Source organism: Zeus faber, assembly GCF_960531495.2.
Source record: "Zeus faber genome assembly, chromosome: 4".
Classification (NCBI taxonomy): domain Eukaryota; kingdom Metazoa; phylum Chordata; class Actinopteri; order Zeiformes; family Zeidae; genus Zeus; species Zeus faber.
In genome coordinates this window covers 36395775-36418316 of record NC_137191.1, presented here as the reverse complement: position 1 = coordinate 36418316, position 22542 = coordinate 36395775, and the positions used below count along the sequence as shown (strand labels likewise).

Here is a 22542-nt window from a genome sequence, read left to right as displayed (position 1 = left end):
GTATGTGTACGTGTGTGTGTGTGTGTGTGTGCCCGTCAGGTCGTTCACCTTGTGTATTTCTCCATCAGATCACTTTGTTCTTTAGCAGAGGAACGACAAATAAACTTCATTAAAAAACATTATATTTCATCTTAATTTGATATTATTATTTATTCATCACATACTTATACATATACATCATGCAGATATGTAGTGAAACGTCATTGACACCCAGAGATTATGCACAATCAGTACAAAGACTCTCTCTCTAGGGCGTTCTCAGACGAGCCTTCCTTCGTTGTTTCCAGTCATCCTGGTTCTCCATACATCTGGCCAGCTTGTTGGTGCTTTGTGCTCCCGCATCATTCTTGAGTACATCCACATATAAAGTGGGACGTCCTCGTGACCGGTGCCCATGTGTTGGCTCCCCCAGTACCAGTTTGCTGGCTGGCAGCTCCTGGTGTCTTTGGCAGTGTCCTGCTAGTCTCATTCTCCTTGCAGCAATCTTCTCGCTCACCCTTGGTATTCCCTCGTACAGAATTCTGTTGGTTACATGTGTACTCTTGCTGATGTTAAGCACTACACGCAACATCCTGGTGTAGCACCCGTCCAGGGACTTCTCTAGGGTTGGCTTCAGGGACCAGCATTCACTGCCATAGAGGAGAACGGACTCTACTGTCGCATAGAAGAAGCTGAGTTTGATTTGGCGGGGGAGGTTGGAGTTCCATACACTGGACATGCCGTTCAGGGCCCTCCATGCAGGTGCCTTCCTCACTTTCAGATCTTGCTCAGTTGAGTTGACCCATGAACCCAGGTACTTGAAGTCATCGACTTCTTTCAGCACAGTTCCTCCTGCTGTAGTCAGAGGTTGATGTTCTGGTGGAACGTTATAGGTGATGACCTCAGTTTTCTTGGCGTTTAGCCTCAGGCCTACTTTGGCGCACTCCAGCTCTACCCTTTTCAGTAGTTCTTGTGCTTGTTCCACATTATTGGAGAGCAGACTGATGTCATCCGCATAATCAAGGTCCGTGAGGACCACTGCAGGATGTCGTCTTGACCTCCTTGGTGTTAGCGCGAAGCCAAGTTCCTGCTCTCGCCCGCTGATTGCCTTCCTGAGTGCGTAATCGAGGACTATGATGAAGAGGAAGGGGGCTAGTGTGTCCCCTTGCATAACGCCAGCCAGGATGACAAACTCCTCGCTGTTGCCATCTGGGGTCATCACCTTGGCCCTTGTTCCTGCGTACATGGTCTCTATTGCTCGGAGTAGGTCGGGAGGAATTCCATACGCCCTAAGGATTTTCACCATCATGCCTCTGTGGATCGAGTCAAAAGCCTTTTTGAAATCAATGAAGCACAGAACTGCAGTCAGGTTGTCCTTCCTCACCTCCTCAATTATTCTCCTGAGTGCCAAGATCTGGGCTGTTGTTGTTCTCCCCTCCCGAAAGCCGTTCTGGTTCTCCCTCAAATGAGGGTCGATGGCAGGTCTTATCCTGTTCAGTATCATGCGATTGTAGATCTTTGCAGGGATACATGTCAGGCTAATGCCTCGGTAGTTGTCCAGTTTCGAGAGATCTCCAGCTTTGGGCACTGGGATGATGTTCAATAGAGACCACATATCAGGCGGCCGATTGTGCAGCAGAGCAAGGTTGCAAAAATCTAGAAAGATGTCGTCGAGATCACATTTCTTCAGGACCCCTGGGGGTAGACCATCTGGACCGGCACTTTTCCCCACTTTCGCGGTGGTTTTTGCCCTGGCTACCTCCCCAGCCGTGAAGGGACCATCATCAATTCCCAGGTCTTGGAGGACTGTTGGCACATCTTCCTCCACTGCTTCCGCAGTCTCTCCCAGCAGCCTCTGGAAGTGCCTGGCCCAGGTTGTCACCCTCTCCTCAGGGCTGTGTCCGTCGACCTGTCCCTCCTTGGTCCTCTTCCTCCCGGTCATTTCATTGATTACCCTCCAGGCCTCCCCTTATCTCTGTCCACCTTGCCCTGCCTTCACTCTCTGCACTTTCTCCATCAGCTCCTCCCCTTTGATGGTGTCATAGGTGTTGAAGAGAAGCTGTTTGGCTTCGTTCAGCTCCCTACGTCTCTCCACTGTTGGTACCCGCTCATAGTTGAGGCGGGCTTCCTCCACATACCCTCGCGCCGCTACTACCTCAGGGTGTTTCGATCGCCGGGAGGATCAGACTCTCTCCATCATGGGCACACATAGTTTGGTCGCCTCCTCGTTCGCAGCAATGAAACGCGTGTATTCGTTGCTGGACTCCGCTCCTTTGTCCAGCTGCTGGAAACGCTTCCTCACCTCCTCTGTGTACCTGGTTTGAAGGCCAGGGTCGTTTGAGAACGCTTTCCAGTCCCGCCAGATCTTAGGACTTGGTTTAGGGACCCTGAGGCTCAGTCTCACCCGCATGGAGACCACGCGGTGGTCTGAGCCCACAGAACTGAATGTGGAGTATGGTTCTGCATTCATGATGGAGTTCCTCCACCTCTTCCTCACTAGGATGTAATCTAACTGTCGAAGCGTACCCGTGGCTCGATCTCGGAAGGTCCATCTCTTGCCTGTTCTCTTCCGGAAGATCGTGTTTGCCGCCAGCAGCTCATGTTCCTTGAGGAAGGCAGTGAGGTAGGCGCCGTTGCGGTTGGTAGAGTCGTGGTAAGGGAAGGGTGCATCCTCTGGTCCAAGCCTTGCGATGAAGTCCCCAAGGATTGCCAGGAAGTTGTGTGCTGGGATGTCTCGGACCGCTGTTACTAGGTCCTCAAATAACTCATCCACCACGTCAGATGGTGCCACGTTGGTGGGTGAGTACACGACTATGACTGTTGTTATTGGGTTGCCCGAAAACTCTGCGATCAGGATCCTGTCTGTGTGGTGGTAAACACGACAAAGAGCCTTTCGCGCTCGAGAACTCAGCATTAACCCGACGCCGCCTGTCGCGGCCTGGGCCTCGTTTCGCCACGCTGATGCAGAGATGAACGTGCATCTCTCCACTCTGCGGTACGCGATCGGGTCATCAGTGTGCACTCTTCTGTGTTCTTGGATCCCCAGGATCTCAACTCCCGATTCCTCAGCACAGTGTGCTAGCTCAATCAACCTCGCTTCTTCTCTCGCTGTGCATGCGTTGAAGGTTCCCATAACGAATGGTCTCCGACAGCGCATGAGTGCATTTGGATTGCTGTGATCGGACAGGACCCTCCCTGGGACACTCCCAGGGTTTGAGTTCCTGTCGTCATGGTGCCCTCCAGAAGGAGGACCAGCACCACCGTCCGCCGCGATGTTCCTGCGGACTCCCGCCGCTGGAAGTTTAGGATTTGGGATGACTTTGTACTCCATGGTTGGCTTTACTATGCTGATAGCGGACTGTGGGGCACAACTCCTCACAGTCCCGGTTTTAGTTCAGAGGTTCCTTCTCCTAGACGGGTTGCCGGCCAAGGCTATGAGCCCCATCTGCCCATGCTATTTAACCCATAGCTGGGACAGTGGTTGGCAGACGCCAGGGCTTGTCCACACACCGGTGGGCCTGTGCACCTTGCCTCTGGGGCCCACTGCTGCTCCAAGATCTCCTACAGTTTGGCCTGGGACCTCGCGATACCCAGTTACCGTGTGTGGCCACGCGGAGGCACTGCAGAAGTCTTGGCGATGGAGAGGCTATGTACTGACCTCGGAAGACTAACGCACTCGGCTTCCTTTACCCAAGACTGGGTTGGTCAGCGGCAGGAACTAAGGGAGGGGAGTCACATGCATCTCTACAAGCAACATCTCTCTAGTATGCTGCACTAGACGCATCAATACACCCTACGAGCTCTCGCCCGCTCACACACAAATCATCTGAGATGATATAATCCTTAATCAGCCTCTTGAAAAACTTCATGACCACCGAGGTGAGGGCCACCCTCACCTTCACCGGTGTCCACCGGACGGTAGTCATTCAGGCAGGCTGTGGAGGCGATCTTTAGGACAGGAACGACGGTGGACCTCTTGAAGCAGGACGGGACCACTGATTCAGCCAGGGAGATGTTGAATATTGTAGTGAACACCGGAGCTAGCTGGTTAGCACAGGTCTTCAGTACTCGCCAGATATGCTGTCTGGGGACGCAGCTTTCCTGGTGTTCACACGCAATCAGAGCCCTCCTGACGTCATGCTCAGACACAGAGTGTGCACTCAATCCCAGTGGTGTAACTCCAATTAGCCGGTGAGCTAGCGGTGCTGTTGCCAGGCTCAAACCATGCAAAAGAAGGAGTTTGGTTGGTTGGCGAGGGAGGCGTCCACACTTGTGGCTGGGGAGGAGCTGCTCTTGTGGTTTGTAATAGTCCACAGCCCCTGCTAAAAGCTTCTGGTGTCCCGTTGCTCAATCTGTAGCTCCACTGTGTCTCTGTACATTCGTGTAGCATCCTTCACCGCCCTCCACAGATTGTACGACGCCGCTTTGTAGCTGTCCATATTTCCGGATACAAGACCGTTGTCGCCAGGACAATGAGCATTCAGAGCGCGGCAATACATTTATTGGCCCACGGTTTCTGGTTCGGACATATCCAAACTCTTACCGTGGGAAAGATGCTGTTCGCTAACGTAGCTATGAAGCTCGTAGCTACTTCTGTAAACTCGCTGACCTCACTGGAACTTGATTGGAAAGGTGTCCCAGTCTACGCCAGCCAGCGCGTCCTGAAGCGCGGCCTCTGATTGGACCGAACCGCCGCTTTACGTCCCTCGTCACTACCGTTCCACATACCGTGCACGGCTTGTAAACAGTAAGTAATGAGATGGCGGCGTGGTGAGAAGGACGCTGGGCAGAGGTGGCCGGGATGGTTGCATCCGCATTCTGACCCGGATGCCGCCTGCTTTACCGCGGTTCTTCCTCCATTGGTGCACACGTGGAACGACGACTGCGTTGAAGTTATTGTCTTTGTTGATCGTGTTGCAGAGTAGAATCTTCAGCGGCCTCTGGATCCGCTGATAAAACGTCCCAAAGTTGTTCTTTCAGGAAGATTTTAGATCCACGAGAGCGTCGCGGTCGTAGGAGATCACTGCCCATGAGTTAGTGATGGAAACCAAAATAAATGCTAGATTGTAATCACACGGAGCGTTTGTGCAGGCGAGGGGGGGCGCCAATTTATTTTTATTATCATTATCATTATCATTATTATTATATTATTATCACCATCATCATCTATTATTATTATTATTATCATCACCATCATTATTATAATCATCATCATCACCATCATGATTATTATTAATATTATTATTATCATCACCATCATTATCATCATGATTATTATTATTAATATTATTATCATCACCATCATCATCATCCTCATGATTATTATTATCATCATCATGATTATTATTATTAATATTATTATCATCACCATCATCATCATCATGATTATTATTATTATTATCATCATCATCACCATCATGATGGTGATGATGATGATACTCATCATGATATTATCATCATCATCATCATTATTAATTATTATTATTATTATTATTATTATTATTATTAGTAGTAGTAGTAGTAGTAGTAGTAGTAGTAGTAGTAGTAATGTTATATTGATTCCTTATTCTGTGTATAGATTTTGTTTATGGATAAACAGTAGTTTCCCAATATGAATTTAAGGGGAAATTCCACAAGTTTAGTGACTAATAATTTACATATTTCATTGTTTTTATATAAATGGGAGAAATAATTTAATCGTGATTCCATGATGTTGGAGGACATCCACAAACATTCAAACTGGATGAGGTCAAGTCGTGACAAATATTATTGAATTTCGAGAATAAAATCAAAATCGCGAGATTAGAACTGAAATGTTCCAATTAAAGTCGGAGCCCATTTGGAGAATGAAGTAAAAAATAAAAAGTCTAAACACGAGTGAGCATCCAAATGTAACACTCCTCTCAAGTTCATCTTATCACCTCCACCTGGGCCTCCGCCCCGCGGGCGGTGCTCAGCAGCAGCTCCAGCTCCTGGTGCATGGACTTCTCATGCTGCTGGCGAAGCTTCTCCTGGAACTCCGTCATCCCGGCTCCGATCAGGTCTGCGGGGACACGATCTTATTATGGGATGGAGCGGCAGCAGCAGGATGGATCACTGGAGGTGTTTAACATTGTCACCCAGGGTTCAATCCTTCAATAATCGCGTCAATAAATTGAGGTCTGGATGCAATGCATGATGGGAGATCCCCAGGCTCTTCATGCAGTACTTCAACTGTATGAGAAGTCCATTTCAAATTAAAAGTACTAACACCAACACTTGTATTTTTAAATCCAGACATCTATAGAACCATATATCGTTATATCCATACATTTATTATCTATACATCCATACGTCTATACATCCATACATCTATATACCCATCTGTCTATATGTTCATACGTCTATATGTTCATACGTCTATATGTTCATACGTCTATATGTTCATACATCTATATGTTCATACATCTATATGCTCATACGTCTATATGTTCATACGTCTATATGTTCATACGTCTATATGTTCATACATCTATATGTTCATACATCTATATGCTCATACGTCTATATGTTCATACGTCTATATGTTCATACGTCTATATGTTCATACATCCTTATGTTCATACATCTATATGTTTGACTGTTTCGCCGTCATCAGGTTGAATAATAATTCATTAGTTGGTTAAATGTGGAATGAGAAACCTGTTGAACTGGAGCTGCTTCCTTCACACAAGCTCCAGGACGAAGCAGCAGATCAACAGTTTGGATGAAGAGCTTCACATCGAAGGAGGAAGGAAAACAACTCACCAGCCACGGTCAGAGCCATCGTCAAAGCAAGCGAGAGCCTCCAACAGCAAACTCAACAAGACTTTACAGCAGAGCGTCCAGAGCAGCATCCTCCCAACGCACCGAGCTTTTATTATCAGCTGGAGGCGCACACACACACACACACACACAAAAACACACACACACACACACACACACACGTACAAACACACACACACACACACACGTACAAACACACACACGTACAAACACACACATGCACACACACACACACACACACACACACATATGCACACACACACACACACACATATGCACACACACACACATATGCACACACACACACACACACATATGCACACACACACACATACAAACACACACACACATATGCACACACATGCACACACGCGCACGCACACAAAGAAACCCACGCACACACACACACACACACACGGGGGGGGGGGGGGGGGGCGTCTCTTTAAACAACACGTCAGTCATTCTGTCTCACATTCTGTCTCACTGTGCTGTGGCAGAGCAGGAGTGGCACGGTGCAAAGTAACTCAGTGGGGGTTTGTCACCGGACTTAAAGGTGCAGCGTGTACTATTTATGGAAGGGACTGGGCAGACAGGGAACGCAGTATAGTACTCATGAGTATGCGTTATCAGTGTACAATCCCATGAAAACAACAACGCTTGTGTTGGTTGTTACTTTAGAATGAGACGTTTCGAGCGACACGGGGAGCGGGGCGCGCTTCAAGGGGGCGGCCATGTTGCACCGCCATGTTTCTACAGTAGCCCAGAACGGACAAACAGAACACTGACTCTCGAGAGAGACCCAACCCTAACCTTTAAATTCAAAGAAAAAAAGGTTTGATGGATCTGAACTGAACGAAAGGAGCAACGGACAACCTGTGGGGTCCCGGTGTTTCCAGGCGCCATCATCGTTTGCGTGGCTGTTGCTAAGACAAGCGGATGGCTTCAGGTTTCCCCTCAGATGGCTCGGTGGAAACCATCAACCCACTTTGGGGATAAGAGAAGGAGGAAGCGTGTTGACTGAAGAGCTCCACCCAACTTGTCTCCCTTTTAGTAGAATTGTATTTATTTTGGTGGAACAGCCATAGACATAGAAACACAGACGCCGCGTTGAGCTCGGGATCCTCGCCGCCGCCATGTTGGAAGGGGCGGGGCTGTAGACAAACAGGAGTAAACAGGAAGCTGCGCTCGGTCCGGGTAAAAGTAACGTTGGTCAACACCTTTCGAGGAGTGGTTTCCTGTGACGCTGCAGTGAATCCATCCTTCTGCAGGGACTCCAAGCCGCAGCCTGGAAGCACCGTCAGGTGGAGCTCCATAAGCGGCTGACGTGAGCGTCACACTGTGCGGTCGACGTCGACTCCGTCATGAGAAGCCAAACGTTGTTTGTTGCTCCTTTGGGTAAATTCAGTCTGACACTTTAACTACGTTTCAACACAAATATCCACAACTTTTACTCCACTACATTTGTGTTTTTAGGATTTTTCATTTTATCTGTATTTGTTCGTGTTTGCAACAAACTATTTTATTGTGAGTTGTGTGTTCGGTGCGTGCAGCGGCACCACCTGCAGGACAAGCTTCACCTGTACTTTATCAAGTACTATCAAGTACTACAGCTCGACTTTGTCGTTGTTTACGCTGAAGTACCGTTGTGTACTTTACTGGAGCTCGCGCGCGCGCGCGCGCACACACACACACACACACACACGATGACAAGTGCGCACACACACGCGCAGAGACTCACCACCCAGACACCTTCAACAGCAAGACACGCACGCACGCACGCACACGCAGGGGCTGCTCTCTTTTGAAGCAGCTCATGCAACAAGCGGCAGGTGAAGCAGCGGCCTCTAAAGGCTGGAAAAGCTTCCCCCGATGTCCGCCCGAGCCACCAACCTTATTGTGACATAAAAGAACGAGCTGGAGGAGTTGGAGGTGCTTGTGTTGCGCCGTCACCCGGAGGATCCCGCAGCTCCGAGCACCACCCGGGGAGCAGCTGGAGCGGACGTGACGTCAGAGGCCAGGGCGCGCAACAGTTCCCTTTTATTCTTTATTTCTTTTGTTTGTGTTTACGTTCGATTCGATGTGAACGCTGTGGTTGTTCTGTTCGGGGGCGTCGTTTGGACACTTTTGTCAAATTAAAAAATAATAATAATAAAGTCGGTGATTTGACATTAGCCAATCAGATCGTGCTAGACGAACTGCTCCGACCAATCAGTGAGAAGCTCTTAAAACCGGGACGGAACATTTTGACTCAAAGTTTAAATCAAAATATATTTCTCAGATTTCTAATTCAATTTTGCATTTTTTTAATTCTGCAAATACCAACTGCATTTTAAAACCCGGCATAATAAATAATAAAAACGTGTTAACATATGACTGTGAAATGTAATTAGACATTCGACCAATCTGTCCATCTCTGAATCATACAACATTTACATTTTTTACATTTTTTTTTTACAACCTTTTGAAATGAGAAGCGGGTGTTGATAAATCTCTTCTGTTGTTTTTTTTATTATAATTGTTTTATCTTTCTCGAGCCCCGGTGTATATTAATCTTCCTGCTGTGCGCCCCCGCGTGGCTGCAGCGAGCACCTGCAGGTGTTGGATCTATGAAACCTGCAGAGCAGCATTCTGCAGGACAGGACAGGACAGGACAGGACAGGTGTCTGGTTTGACATTTAGGATCAGCATCAATTACATGGACACATTCATTTGAAATAGGAGAACCGGGATATTGCCATAACCTCTAGTAACAGCTAGCTATTCAGCAACTACAATACTATACTACAACCAGTATTTATTGTAATTTGGAAGGGAGTCATCCTTTTATATTCAAACTATCTGCAGAACAATCAACCGTTGTGTTGATGCACATCTTTTATTTCATTTGCATGCTGCTATCCTTCTGCTCGTTGCTTGATTTTATAATTGTAATGTCGATGTGGTTGTTCTTTTCTTTATCATTGCTTTCTTTCATTTTTGTAAAGCCCTGTCTGTGTATCAGATGTATTATTGCCTTTGGTGAGAAATGTAATAACCAGCGACACTCGATTTAGGTTTACAGTTTCACTGATTTATTGGTGAATAACATACTTCGTTACTTCCTGGACTAGTGTGCGTTATCATCTACCAAAAAAGAAAACAGACATTCTCTCGGTGTCTCCCAGACGACGGCCAGGTGCTGTTACGGGTTTTCTGAAAACCTAGGAAGTGGCCAGAGATCCATACGTGCACACGCACACAAACAAACACACACACACACACACACACACACACACACACGTAGAGGAACACACATAGAGGATGGAGGGTTGTCTTCACAGCCGTGCGCTGGGAGGCTCCACACAGGTGCTGGGGTCCAGTCACGGGGACAGGAAGGCCAGCGCTGTGTCGCGCTCCTCCACCAGCTCGGCGGCCGTGGCGTCCATCTTGGCGCGGGAGAAGTCGTTGATGGGGAGACCGTCCACCACCTTCCAGCTCTTGTTCTGTAAACCAAACAGAGTTAAAAAAAAACAAAAAAAAACAAAAAAAAAACGAACCGCCGGACGGAAAGACCCTGGCCACCGGAACGACTCCCTTCGTTCCCACGCACCTTGAGCTGAACGGGGAAGGAGTAGATGAGGTCCTCAGGGATCCCATACGAGTTCCCTCCAGCGTACACCCCCATGGAGATGAACTCACCCTGCGCGCACACACACGCACACAATATAGAAAATGTAATATTTAACAGTTTTATTGAAAAATAACATTTTATTGGTCTCACTGAGAAATAGATTTTTGGAGCTGAAGGTTTCCAGTCAGCCTTGACGCTGAATCAACATCAGTGAAGAGTGACGATCAAACGACCACTCGTTCAACTTCAACCCCCACGCTACGTCAGGCGTGTCTCCATCTACACCGCCTCCACCGCGCCCACACTTGGCACCGACCTCCTTGGTGCCGAACCAGATGTCCCTCATGTGGTCGCAGATGGCCTTGGCTGCAGACATGGCGCTGGAAAGCTTCCTGGCCTTGATGACGGCAGCACCACGCAGCTGGACGGTCTGAGGGACAACAAGACTGTTATATATGAAATATATATAAACTAATATCAAATATATATAAAGAACGGTCTCTGTGACAAGACTGTTATATGTCTGTATATGTATAAACTTATATATAAAAAAATATATATAAACTTATATATTAGGTTATATATAAAATTATCTATAATATATATATACACACACATATTTGGAAGGAAAATCAAAAACAAAGGGCTGAATCCCATCATTTCAAACAAGACGCCTCCCACTCACGGAGATGAAGTCGCCCTTGAGCCAGGCCTCGTCCTTGACGGCGTCGTACGCGCCCATTTCGGCGCCGTGCACGGTGACCTTGGCGTGGTGCACGTCGGGGTACTGCGTGGACGAGTGGTTCCCCCAGATGATCACGTTCTTCACGCTGTCGGCGGGGACGCCGCAGCGGATAGCCACCTGCGGGCGCCGGGAGGGGGCGGGGCCAAGACGGAGGGTGAGCCGCACGGAGGTTACACATGCACCTTGATGTGCCACACTTTTTTTTGTTGTTTTTTAATCTCCACCAGAAGTAATCCCCCGACTCCAGTGAAACACAGACATGGCAACGAAGGCCGGGACGCGGCGGCGCGCTCTGACCTGGGAGGAGGCTCGGTTGTGGTCCAGGCGGGTCAGGCAGGAGAAGTTCTCCTTGGGGATGGACGGAGCCGACTTGGAGGCGATCAGACAGTTTGTGTTGGCCGGGTTCCCCACCACCAGCACCTGGACGGAGGAACCTGGTCACGCCGGTTCACACTCATCTCCGTGACAACCAGAGCGCAACCACGTCTCCCCTGAGCCCGCGGAGCAGAGGGCAGCGCTGACACTGTGGAAACCACCTCAACGTGGCCCGGATCCCGGTTCTGTCACATGGCGATGACATGACATCACCTCCTCCAAATCAACTCTGATCTGACTTCTACTCCAACGGTAAAGTACCAGGACGTGATTTGTAAAGAAAAAAACACTCCTTTCTCAACAAGTAACTTTTGTTTAAATATTATATCAATTAATTATAATATTAATTACGAATAATAACACAAATATGAGAATATTTAAACAACATTTAAGAGCTTCAGCAAAACAAGTCTTTAGAATAATAAACAAAAAGTGACTTGTTACACTACTTCAAAGTGACTCTCAGAAATATGCGTGGAAAAACAGATGCTATTTTGGTGGTAAAAGGAAAAAGACGACCCGAGTCTTGTCTTCTGCATTGCACTGAAACGCCATCGGCTCGGTCCTCAACTCCCACCGCACGCATCTGCACGTCGGCCATGTTGGAGCGGTCGAGGTCCACTGGTTGGCCGGTGCGGTGCGTGTTGAGGTACGCGGTGTAGTGGAGCCTGCGTGGAGCCGACCGCAGCTCGCCCAATTCCCCCCCCAAAAAGCTGCACCTGTTTACCGGCATAACTTGAGCCCCGACATGGCGACCGCGTGGGACAATATCACCCACAAAGATACGAGGAGAAGGGTGAACCTGCTTGTGATTTACAAGTTCTACGTCCCATCAGTTTGATTTTGAATCGCATTCGTGACAGCCCGAGTACATATCTTATCCAAGTATTAAGTCATAAAATCAATATCACGTATCATAGAGACATGAGAACGTTTCATTGTTTGAGTCTCTCTAAGTCTTAAAGGTCAAAACCGTGGAATCCTTGTCGTCACAAATCTCCCGAAACGCGTCAAGCTCATTAAAAACAAGCGGTGGAAAGCACAGGAATGTGGCAGCACAGGGCGGCAACGGAGGTGAATCCTACGTCGCCAAATCACGGAGGCGGAGTCGCGCCATGACCACGTCAAACTACAACGCTTTTTCCTCCGCGGGGCGTGGCAGCGGCATTCCGTAGCACCGGGAACACTTCCAGCAGCAAAAACAAAACACAACCATCGACTGAACTGAAATGAGACGCAGCCGAGGGAGGACACACACACACACACCTTAACCGTCTTCTTGGCGTACTTCTCCAGCGCGGCGCCCTGGGTCTTGAAGATGGCCACGTTGGCCTTGAGCAGGTCCTTCCTCTCCATGCCCTCCTTCCTGGGCATGGAGCCAACCAAGATGGCCGCATCCAGGTCCTTGAAGCCCACCTCCACCTTGTCAGTGGGGATGACCTCTGAGGAAGGGAGGAGGGGGGGTGTGTTTTGTTCTCAGTCACAGGGTGGAGGTTATTGAATGGAAAGTAATTTCCCCCTGGGATTATTAAAGTATTTCTGATTCTGATTCTGATTCGGTTCGCACTGAGTCAACATGACTTCATTTCAGGTCCATTGTGTTTATTCTCTATTGTGTTTACTTTCTACTGTTTCCATTTTTAGCTCGGGCCCTTTTCATTTGGACCGGTCGCCTCTTGTGATGTCAGCTGCTATGACGCCGTCATTTCCCTCGGGGGAAGAATAAAGAATCTGTCGAAATAAAGAATCGTTTCTTTGACGCTGTGCGCTCAAGCTGCCTCTCTGGTGCATGATAAAACCACAGCCACTCTATAAACAAATGTTATTCATAAAAAAAATGTAATGTTTTCTCCGTATCACGCAAGTTCTATTGTGACAAATTTTGACAGTCAAACCGAATCAAGATGAAGATACGAGCGGAAACTATTCTCACAACGTGAGGATTCCATCGCTCCACGACGAGAGTTTTAGTCCAAAGTCTTCCCTGAAATCTCCATAAACATCAATGGAATGATTGATTAATGGGGGTTTATGGTTCATAGGGTGTCGTGCAGGTTCAGAGACGCCGCTTCCCGCTCCTGCGGCGCTATCAGCTCAGTTCACACTGGACTTTAGTTGAGGTTCACTGGGGCTGGCCCTGCCCGCATTGTCGTCTCCCGTGGGGCCTTGAGACCCGGCCAATGGGAGGCGGCGTAGTGAGCACTCCTTCCCTGCCCCAGTGCATCATGGGAGACAAGCCCGACACATCTATAGTGCATCAAGGATTTTATATATTTTTTTTATTATTTATGTCACTGTCGACCATTTCAAATATTAAAACACTTTGTTTACATTTTCCAACTGCTCAATTGAGTTTGCTTCTTGAAGCTTCAGCCTGAAATTTTCAAAATGATTTGATTCTGATCGTACACAGTGGTACCTGGACTTAGGACTGTAACTGGTTCTATAAGAACGGTCGCATGTTAAACCCGTCGTATGTCCAAGCAATCTTTCCAAGCCAGTTGAAGGCTGAAAATAAACAACATACACAGCACAAACTGATATGTAATATGAAAAAAATATCCATAAGCCACAAAACTACGTGCACACACCATGTAGACGCCTGCTGACTGGCTGCTGACTGACTGACCGCTGACTGGCTGCTGACTGGCTGCTGACTGACTGGCCGCTGACTGGCTGCTGACTGACTGGCCGCTGACTGGCTGCTGACTGACTGGCCGCTGACTGGCTGCTGACTGGCTGACCGCTGACGCGCCAACTGCAAATTTCCACGCTCGTATCTTGTAGCAGTCGGTCGCAAGTTGATACAAATTTTGGTGACTATCATTGGTGTCTTGGATTCGTGGTAAGTAGATGCAGTCGTAAGTAGAGGTACCACTGTATTACATAACCAGTTGTTGTCCAACATTTTCTAAAACACTGGATATTTCTCAACATATTTCTCAAGAACGGTTTCACAACTCGTCAGGGAAGGAGATTCGGTTCATTCTCCAACCAGGACGTGTACTTGTGGAAAATCGGCCACAGATCCGTGTTCCGTCGGGAACTTGTCCAAAACGAAATCGGCGGATGAACGGCATTCTGAAAATGATCATCGATCTCACTGTCACCGAAACGACCGCGCCGGCGGCGAGTTCTATCACGTACCAAGAGCGAGCACTCCAACTATAAATGAAACCACGAGCCCAGTGCACGCGCACAAATTAGGCCGCGAGCATTTTTTAAAAACGTCCCGGGTGAGAGCTCGGTCAGAGGGACGGTCTCACCTCTCAGCAGGGGGAGGGCGCAGTCCTGCAGCTCCATGACCACCCCATCCAGGACGGGCAGCATGGGGGGGATGTCCAGCAGGACCAGGATGATGGGCTGGAGGAAGGAGACACTTTGGTCAGGGGGCATTCACGCAGGGGGGGCCGGACCCGGCCGAAAAACCCAGCATCGGGACCCCGTCGGGTATCCCGCACGCGGATCTCACCTGGTCTTTGCCGAACACATCTCCCTTGGCGATGCTGTAGAGCAGGGAGTAGGCGATCTGGCCGGCGGCACCGGTGACCAGGACGCGGATGGGTTCAGCCTGGAGAAGGAAAAAGGAAAACTGCAATGACTTACGTAACAACGACCTACATCCGCCGGGCGGAGGCGGCCCGCGTCGGTCCAAACACAGACGTTTGATACAGGGTTTTACTTTTCTTGCACTTCAGCCAAACGCATTTGAAAGGTTGGAGGCGGCTTGGGATTGGCCCTTGTGGCGTGAGGGGCCTCGTGTGATTGGAGGATCCAGGGCATAATGGAGGCGCTTCCAGCAGACAACACGTGAGGTCAGCTTATTCAAATGGAGGCTGCGGCCGGAGGAGACGGACACGGGGAGACGGGAGCCCGCCGCTCCGGCCGCAGGTCGACCCGTTGGAAGTGCGTTCCGCGGTCACCCCCGTGCGGCGCAGAGAGGTGTCAAACAACGGTCGGTTTGTGGACGTCTCCGCTTGGCTGCTGGAGGACGGGGGGGATGCCGGGGCCGCCGCCCCCTCAATGTCACCCGCTGGCACAGCGTCCCACCGCGTCAGACCCTCCCTCCGTCCGCGGAATAGCCGCCGCCCTTCCCTTTTTAAAAGCCGCTTCGGTGCGGCCGGTCCGGCCTGGAGGGAGCGTCTTACCATGTCGCTGTGCAGTGGAAGGTCGGGGCTGGTGGCTGCTCTGCTGCGGACTGAGCGGTGGGTCACCTCTACGCCGCCGCTCGACTGTCAGGAGGATCGCCAGGGCAGCGGTGCATGCTGGGAAATGTAGTCTCCGGCTGCGCCGCCGCGCCGCGTTCAGCCCTCGGCGACCGATGGGAAAGAACGGCATCACCCAGGAGGCACAGCGCCGGGACCCGCCCATTTCCCGCCGGCCACGCCCACCGCCGCCATATTTGGAATCTGGTTCCGAACAGCGCGGATTGATGACCTCACGTCGCGCGCACCAGGATCGCCACGTGACTATGACGTCAGACGCCTCGAGCGCCACGTCGGTGAGCCACCGGAACCGGAAGTGGTGCGATGGGGTTGAAAGTTCCCGCGCTGAGATATTAACGTTGAGAGATACGAACATAATAATAACAACAATAATAATAATAATAATAATAATAATAATAATAACAACAACAATAATAACAACAATAATAATAATAATAATAATAATAACAACAACAACAACAACAACAACAACAATAATAATAACAATAATAATAATAATAATAATAATAACAACAACAACAATAATAATAATAACAATAATAACAATAATAATAATAATAATAATAATAATAATAATAACAACAACAACAACAACAATAATAACAACAATAATAATAATAATAATAATAATAACAACAACAACAACAACAACAACAACAACAACAATAATAATAACAATAATAATAATAATAATAATAATAACAACAACAACAATAATAATAATAACAATAATAACAATAATAATAATAATAATAACAACAACAACAATAATAACAACAATAATAATAACAATAATAATAATAAAGATATTTATATAATAATAATAATAATAATAATAACAATAATAATAATAATAATAACAATAATAATAATAATTATAGAGAATAATAATGATATTAATAATAATAATAACAACAATAATAGTAATAATGATATTAATATAATAATAATAATAATAATAAAGATATTAATATAATTAAAATAAAGATATTAATATAATAATAACAATGATAATAATAAAGATATTAATATAATAATAATAACAATAATAATAATAATAAAGATATTAATATAATAATAATAATAATAAAGATATTAATATAATAATAATAACAATAATAATAATAATAATAAAGATATTAATATAATAATAACAATGATAATAATAAAGATATTAATATAATAATAATAACAATAATAATAATAATAAAGATATTTATATAATAATAATAATAATAATAACAACAATAATAATAACAATAATAACAATAATAATAACAATAATAATAATAATAATGATATTAATAATAATAATAACAATAATAATAATAATGATATTAATATAATAATAATAATAATAATAATAATAAAGATATTAATACAATTAAAATAAAGATATTAATATAATAATAACAATGATAATAATAAAGATATTAATATAATAACAATAACAATAATAATAATAATAATGATATTAATATAATAATAATAATAATAATAATAATAATAAAGATATTAATATAATTAAAATAAAGATATTAATATAATAATAACAATGATAATAATAAAGATATTAATATAATAATAATAACAATAATAATAATAATAAAGATATTAATATAATAATAATAAAGATATTAATTTAATAATAATAATAAAGATATTAACATAATAATAAAGATATTAATATAGTAATAATAATAATAATAAAGATATTAATAAAATAATAATCACGATATTAATAAAATAATAACAATGATAATAATAAAGATATTAATATAATAATAATAACAATAATAATAAGGATAAAGACATTAATATAATAATAATAAAGATATTAATTTAATAATAATAATAAAGATACTAACATAATAATAATAAATATATGAACATAATAATATATTAAAGATATGAACATAATCATAATAAAGATACTAACATAATAATAATAATAATAATAATAATAATAAAGATACTAACATAATAATAATATATATTGACATAATAATAAAGATATTAACATAATAATAAAGATACTAACATAATAATAGATATCACCATAATAATAAAGATATTAACATAATAACATATATTAAGATAATAATAAAGATATTAACCTAATTATAAATATATCAACAGAATATTAATATTTTTAAACATAATAAAATACATATTAACATAATAAAATAAATATTTACAGAATACAAAATATATTAACATAATAAAAGATTAACAGAATAATAGAGGTATAAACGAAAGAATAGAGACATTAAAAGAATAATTAACAACCAATCATTGCGTTGGATGGACCTCCAACCAATCAGAGCGTTGAAACATGTGACGTGGCGCTGAGTGATTGAGTTGGCAAATTCAACTTTTACCAAATCCTGTTTGAAGAACAACAAACATCTTTCTTATCAACAAAAGCTTTTGAGAGGAAATGAAGCGTCCAGCTGCTTTCATACTTTCAGCTTCAACACTGTTCCACGTCAGCGGCAGCCATCTTGGTGAGGTAGGCTGATGGCTCCCCTCTGTGTGGTCATCATATCATATCATATCATATCATATCATATCATATCATATCATATCATATCATATCCGTAACCGTACCTGCCCCGTATTAGATCAGCGGCTGTGATTGGCCCGACCCTGACAAGGTCACATGCAAACCTGCTGGAGCGGTGGAGAGCATCCTGACAGGCACCATCACTGCCTGCTCTGTACTGTACTGCTCAGGACAGGAGGGCCTTGCAGAGGGTGGTGCCTTCAGCCCAACGTACCACCGCCACCACCCTCCCCTCCCTGCAGGACTTATACACCAGGAGGTGTAGTAGCAGAGCTGCAGCATCATGAAGGATCCTCACCACCACCACCACAACGCACTGTTCCAGCTGCTGTGGTGGAGCAGGAGCCTCCACAGCCACACAGCGACAACAGAGACTGAGACGGAGTTTCTACATCAAGACATAAGAACTGTCAACGCTGACCTCACCAGGGGTCCTAACAAAAAGTACTGGGTCACTCACACTGCCTTATTGTACTGTATGTAGTATACTGTACTGCATACTGTGTCACTGTACTGGGTTACTGCATACTGTGCTGCATACTGTATCACTGTACTGGGTTACTGCATACTGTACTGTATTTCCGTTCTGTTGGGTTTGACTGTATTTCTGTGTAGTATTGTTGTATACTATACTGTATATCTCCATACTCACTTTATTCACTTGCACTTTACTGCACATATCTGTACATACAAATAGCCTGTATATACAGGCAATAATTGCATCTTCGCGTGCATCATCATAGATTATGATAGACACACATTCTCTGCAGCTTTTTAATAACTGAACATGAAAAACAGAATATCAAGATAAAGCTTTTATTTTTGGATTATTATGGATAGACACTCCACAACCACTAGGTGTCGTTGTGTTCTCAGCCCATCACTTCTACTGCGCTTGACCGACCCCTGCCGGCGCACAGTGGAACTGCATCACCACTCCCTGCTGTTATTTTACATTTACATTTACATTTATCAGACGCTTTTATCCAAAGCGACTTACAAGGGAGAATAACATTCAAGCTACAATACAATTTTAACGTCATGTGCAGGTGTGAAAGTATACGACTCATTTATTGTTTATCTAATAACAAATATTATGACGTACTCATGTTGTGGGAAGTGTAACCTTTAAGGCTTAATAAATTGTTATTTTGTCAATAAAAACAAATACATTTAAAAAGTCATAATCAATATTATTTTTGTTGTTATCATTACTATATATATTTTATGTGTGAAGAATTGAATCCACATACAATCGGCCACGGGATGTGATGTCAAATCCCCTGTGCTGATAATTATCTACACCCAGAAGTCCAGTTGAAACACCTCCATCAAGCCCAAAGCCCGTGTCAGTGTTGAGCTCACTCAGCTCATCCACTGTTTTCCATGTTTTATCCAGTTCCGTGACGCTGCACAGACCCCCCGGGCCCCCGGGAGGAAACCCCACGTTTTGGGTGAGGGCCCTTACTGATGTTACGTGGAGGAAACCCCATGTTTTGGGTGGGGGTCTCCACACAGAAAGGGCCCTCATTGGGAGATAACCCACCAGAGCACGGTGCCAACAGCGCCCCAGGCGGGAATCGAACCCAGGACCTTCTTGCTGTGAGGCAGCAGTGCAATGCACCGTGCCACCGTGCATTGTTTGGTGGTTGTTTCTCTGCTGTACGATTGGCTGTTCGTGTCACATGGTTGTTTCTCTGCTGTACGATTGGCTGTTCGTGTCACATGGTTGTTTCTCTGCTGTACGATTGGCTGTTCGTGTCACATGGTTGTTTCTCTGCTGTACGACTGGCCGCTGGCGTCGCATGGTTTGTAAAACGCAGCGCGAGGAACAGTTTTTTGAGTTTCCTTTAAACGCGGCACCGGCTGCAGCCCGGACCTCTCATAATAGGTAGTATTAGGTAGTCTTAGTATTGACATTCTATGCATGGAAACAACACAGTGACGTGGACGCACGGTACAAACGCCATCGTGTACTTTATTATAAATGTTATGAATTATATAGTATCCCTCCGAGTTCTACGCACGCTCAGGACACTTTTCAGGCACAGGAAGTGACTTTCTTTGTCGGGTCCAGAAGCGCGGAGGGGAAGGCGCCACGGCTTTCCCGCCGCCCGCTCGCCGACACTGGTATCGGTTGTGATATTCGGGGATTGAGAGCGGCGACTTCCTGGTCCCGCCCCCCTCGCCTCGCGGGGAGGGGGCCGCGGCCTTCCGGGTCAAAGGTCACGGCGGGGGGGGGGGGGGGGGGTCACCTGAGGTCAAGTCAGGCTGATCCCTGATCCACTGGATGTGTTTTCAGTGAAGTACCTTCAAGAATCTGTACTGACCCAAAAGTACGAGACAAGTACTTTCACTTGTCATGCTTTAACATTTAGGGGCATGTACTGTTACTTTTACTGGAGTAGAAATGTTGACGTGGTACTGGAGTGACGTAGCGTCTTCACTGATTTCTTTAACTGATTCACTGTTAATCAGGTGATAACGTGGAGCTGGAGCTGTCCGTGGTGCTGATCTGCAACTCACACCGCCCGACAGCTCACACCACCCCAGAGCCAACTCCACCCGGGAAAGAGCTCACGCCACCCGAGAGCCCACACCACCGCAGAAAGAGCCCACACCACCCGAGAGCGAGCCCACACCACTTGAGAAAGAACCCACACAACTTGAGGAAGAGCCCACCCCACCCACTGAGTGAATGCTGTCTCCATGACAACCCTCCTCGCATTGACTTGGCGGCTCAGGTTCTACAGAATGTCACGCCCTGCAAAGACATATTTTAAATGTGCTGGGAAATTTCAAGGAGACACACACACACACACACACACACACACACACACACACACACACACACACACACACACACACACACACACACACACACACACACACACACACACACACACACACACACACACACACACACAGGGCTGCACCATCTGCTCCACCTGGAATTTGGGTGGTGAAATGAACCCGTCCTAATTCAAACGGACATAATCACAGGTCAGTTTGTCCCCCGGCAGCTTCCATGAAAACTACAGTATCTGCATCCAGCCTGCAGCAACCAGCAACCAGCAACCAGCAACCAGCAACCAGCAACCAGCAACCAGCAACCAGCAGCCTGCAGCCTGCAGCCTGCATGTTTCATGCTTGCAGCCTGCAGCCTGCATGTTTCATGCTTGCAGCCTGCAGCTTGCATGCGTGCAGCTGCACACCAGTCCACGGCCACGCACACGCTCTTACCTCCGGACACGCCGCCCGCACCACCAGGTACATAGCGGAGAGCACCGTCAACATCGTTCCTCCTTCAGGGAAATGTCCGCGATGTGCGCAGTCCCACCTCCAAGCTCGAGAGGGGGGAGGGTGGAGGATCCTGGGTGGAGGACAGGGTAGGTAGAGGACACTGGGTGGACGACGCGGGTACTAGATGGAGGGTGCTGGGTGTGTAGGACACCGGGTGGAGGACACTGGGTGGGGGCGGCGGTTACTGGGTGGAGGACACCGGGTGGAGGGAGGGAGGACAGGGCACAGCGTGGGGACCGTGGCTCCTCTCAGCTCGACTGGCACCAGCTCCACTGCCGCTCTCACCTGGGACTCACCCCCTCCGCCACTACCCACCTCCACCCTCCACCTCCACCTCCGCACCACAGTCTGGTTCGCTACGCTGCTAATACGATTTACAGGACGCAAATAGCTGTTTTGGCTGTGCGTGTAATCTGCTGGTCATATGATCACAAGGTGCAAATTAATCACAACGATGGAGGAAGGGGTGGGGTGAGGGTGGAGGACGTGACGTCACTGGGCTCGAGTTCTGTAATAAAGGTGCATGGGGGGTCCACATGAGGCAGTGCAGCATGGAGGGACGTGAGACTTAATACTGTAGAGTGATATGATGCTTTATTTCACTGAAGACCAGTGGTTCTCATCGTGGGGTCTGAGGACCCCCAGATGGTCCTTCAAGAGGCTCCAGGGGGTCGGAAGCGAAATAATTAAAAGTTAATCTCCACTATTGTTTCACTTACATGAGAGAATGTAAAATAATGAGCGTTTTGATCCTAGTTTCACTGTTATCTCCCAGTGTAGACGCTGAATGAAATCTAACAATTAAAGTAAAAGCATATACCAAACAACGACACGCCTATTGCAGATAAAATCAAGGGTCTTGTCTGGAAAAGATGTAGAATCACTGCTATATACAAACCGACAGCATATCAGACCCTACTGAAGGGCATTGGAC

General features: G+C 46.1%; 2 protein-coding genes across 4 annotated transcripts in view; both read right to left on the bottom strand.

The window, feature by feature from the left end:
• Positions 1-8784, bottom strand: part of ugp2a (UDP-glucose pyrophosphorylase 2a) — an 18098-nt gene extending 9314 nt beyond the window's left edge. The window contains exons 1-2 of one of the 2 annotated variants that reach the window (XM_079998570.1): positions 8674-8784; positions 5901-6022 (exon numbers count right to left, since the gene is read on the bottom strand). In XM_079998570.1, the coding sequence (XP_079854696.1) occupies positions 5901-6005 (105 nt within the window). In that variant the 5' untranslated portion in view covers positions 6006-6022; positions 8674-8784. Of the gene's footprint in view, positions 1-5900; positions 6023-6765; positions 7055-8673 lie in introns of those variants that run through there. The other variant, XM_079998569.1, reaches the window with a different exon arrangement.
• Positions 8785-9831: 1047 nt separating this feature from the next.
• Positions 9832-21960, bottom strand: LOC307228779 (malate dehydrogenase, cytoplasmic-like). 2 transcript variants are annotated; one of them, XM_079998572.1, is made up of 9 exons: positions 21549-21960; positions 14986-15084; positions 14780-14876; positions 12780-12955; positions 11436-11558; positions 11079-11255; positions 10710-10823; positions 10373-10462; positions 9832-10265 (listed from the first exon to the last, which is right to left on the bottom strand). In XM_079998572.1, exons 1-9 carry the CDS (start codon positions 21600-21602, stop codon positions 10143-10145), a joined length of 1053 nt encoding a protein of 350 aa, XP_079854698.1. In that variant the 5' UTR covers positions 21603-21960; the 3' UTR covers positions 9832-10142. The 2 variants fall into 2 exon arrangements, with proteins under 2 accessions (XP_079854698.1, XP_079854699.1); XM_079998573.1 differs by lacking the exon at positions 21549-21960 and adding an exon at positions 15662-15811.
• Positions 21961-22542: the final 582 nt, after the last annotated feature.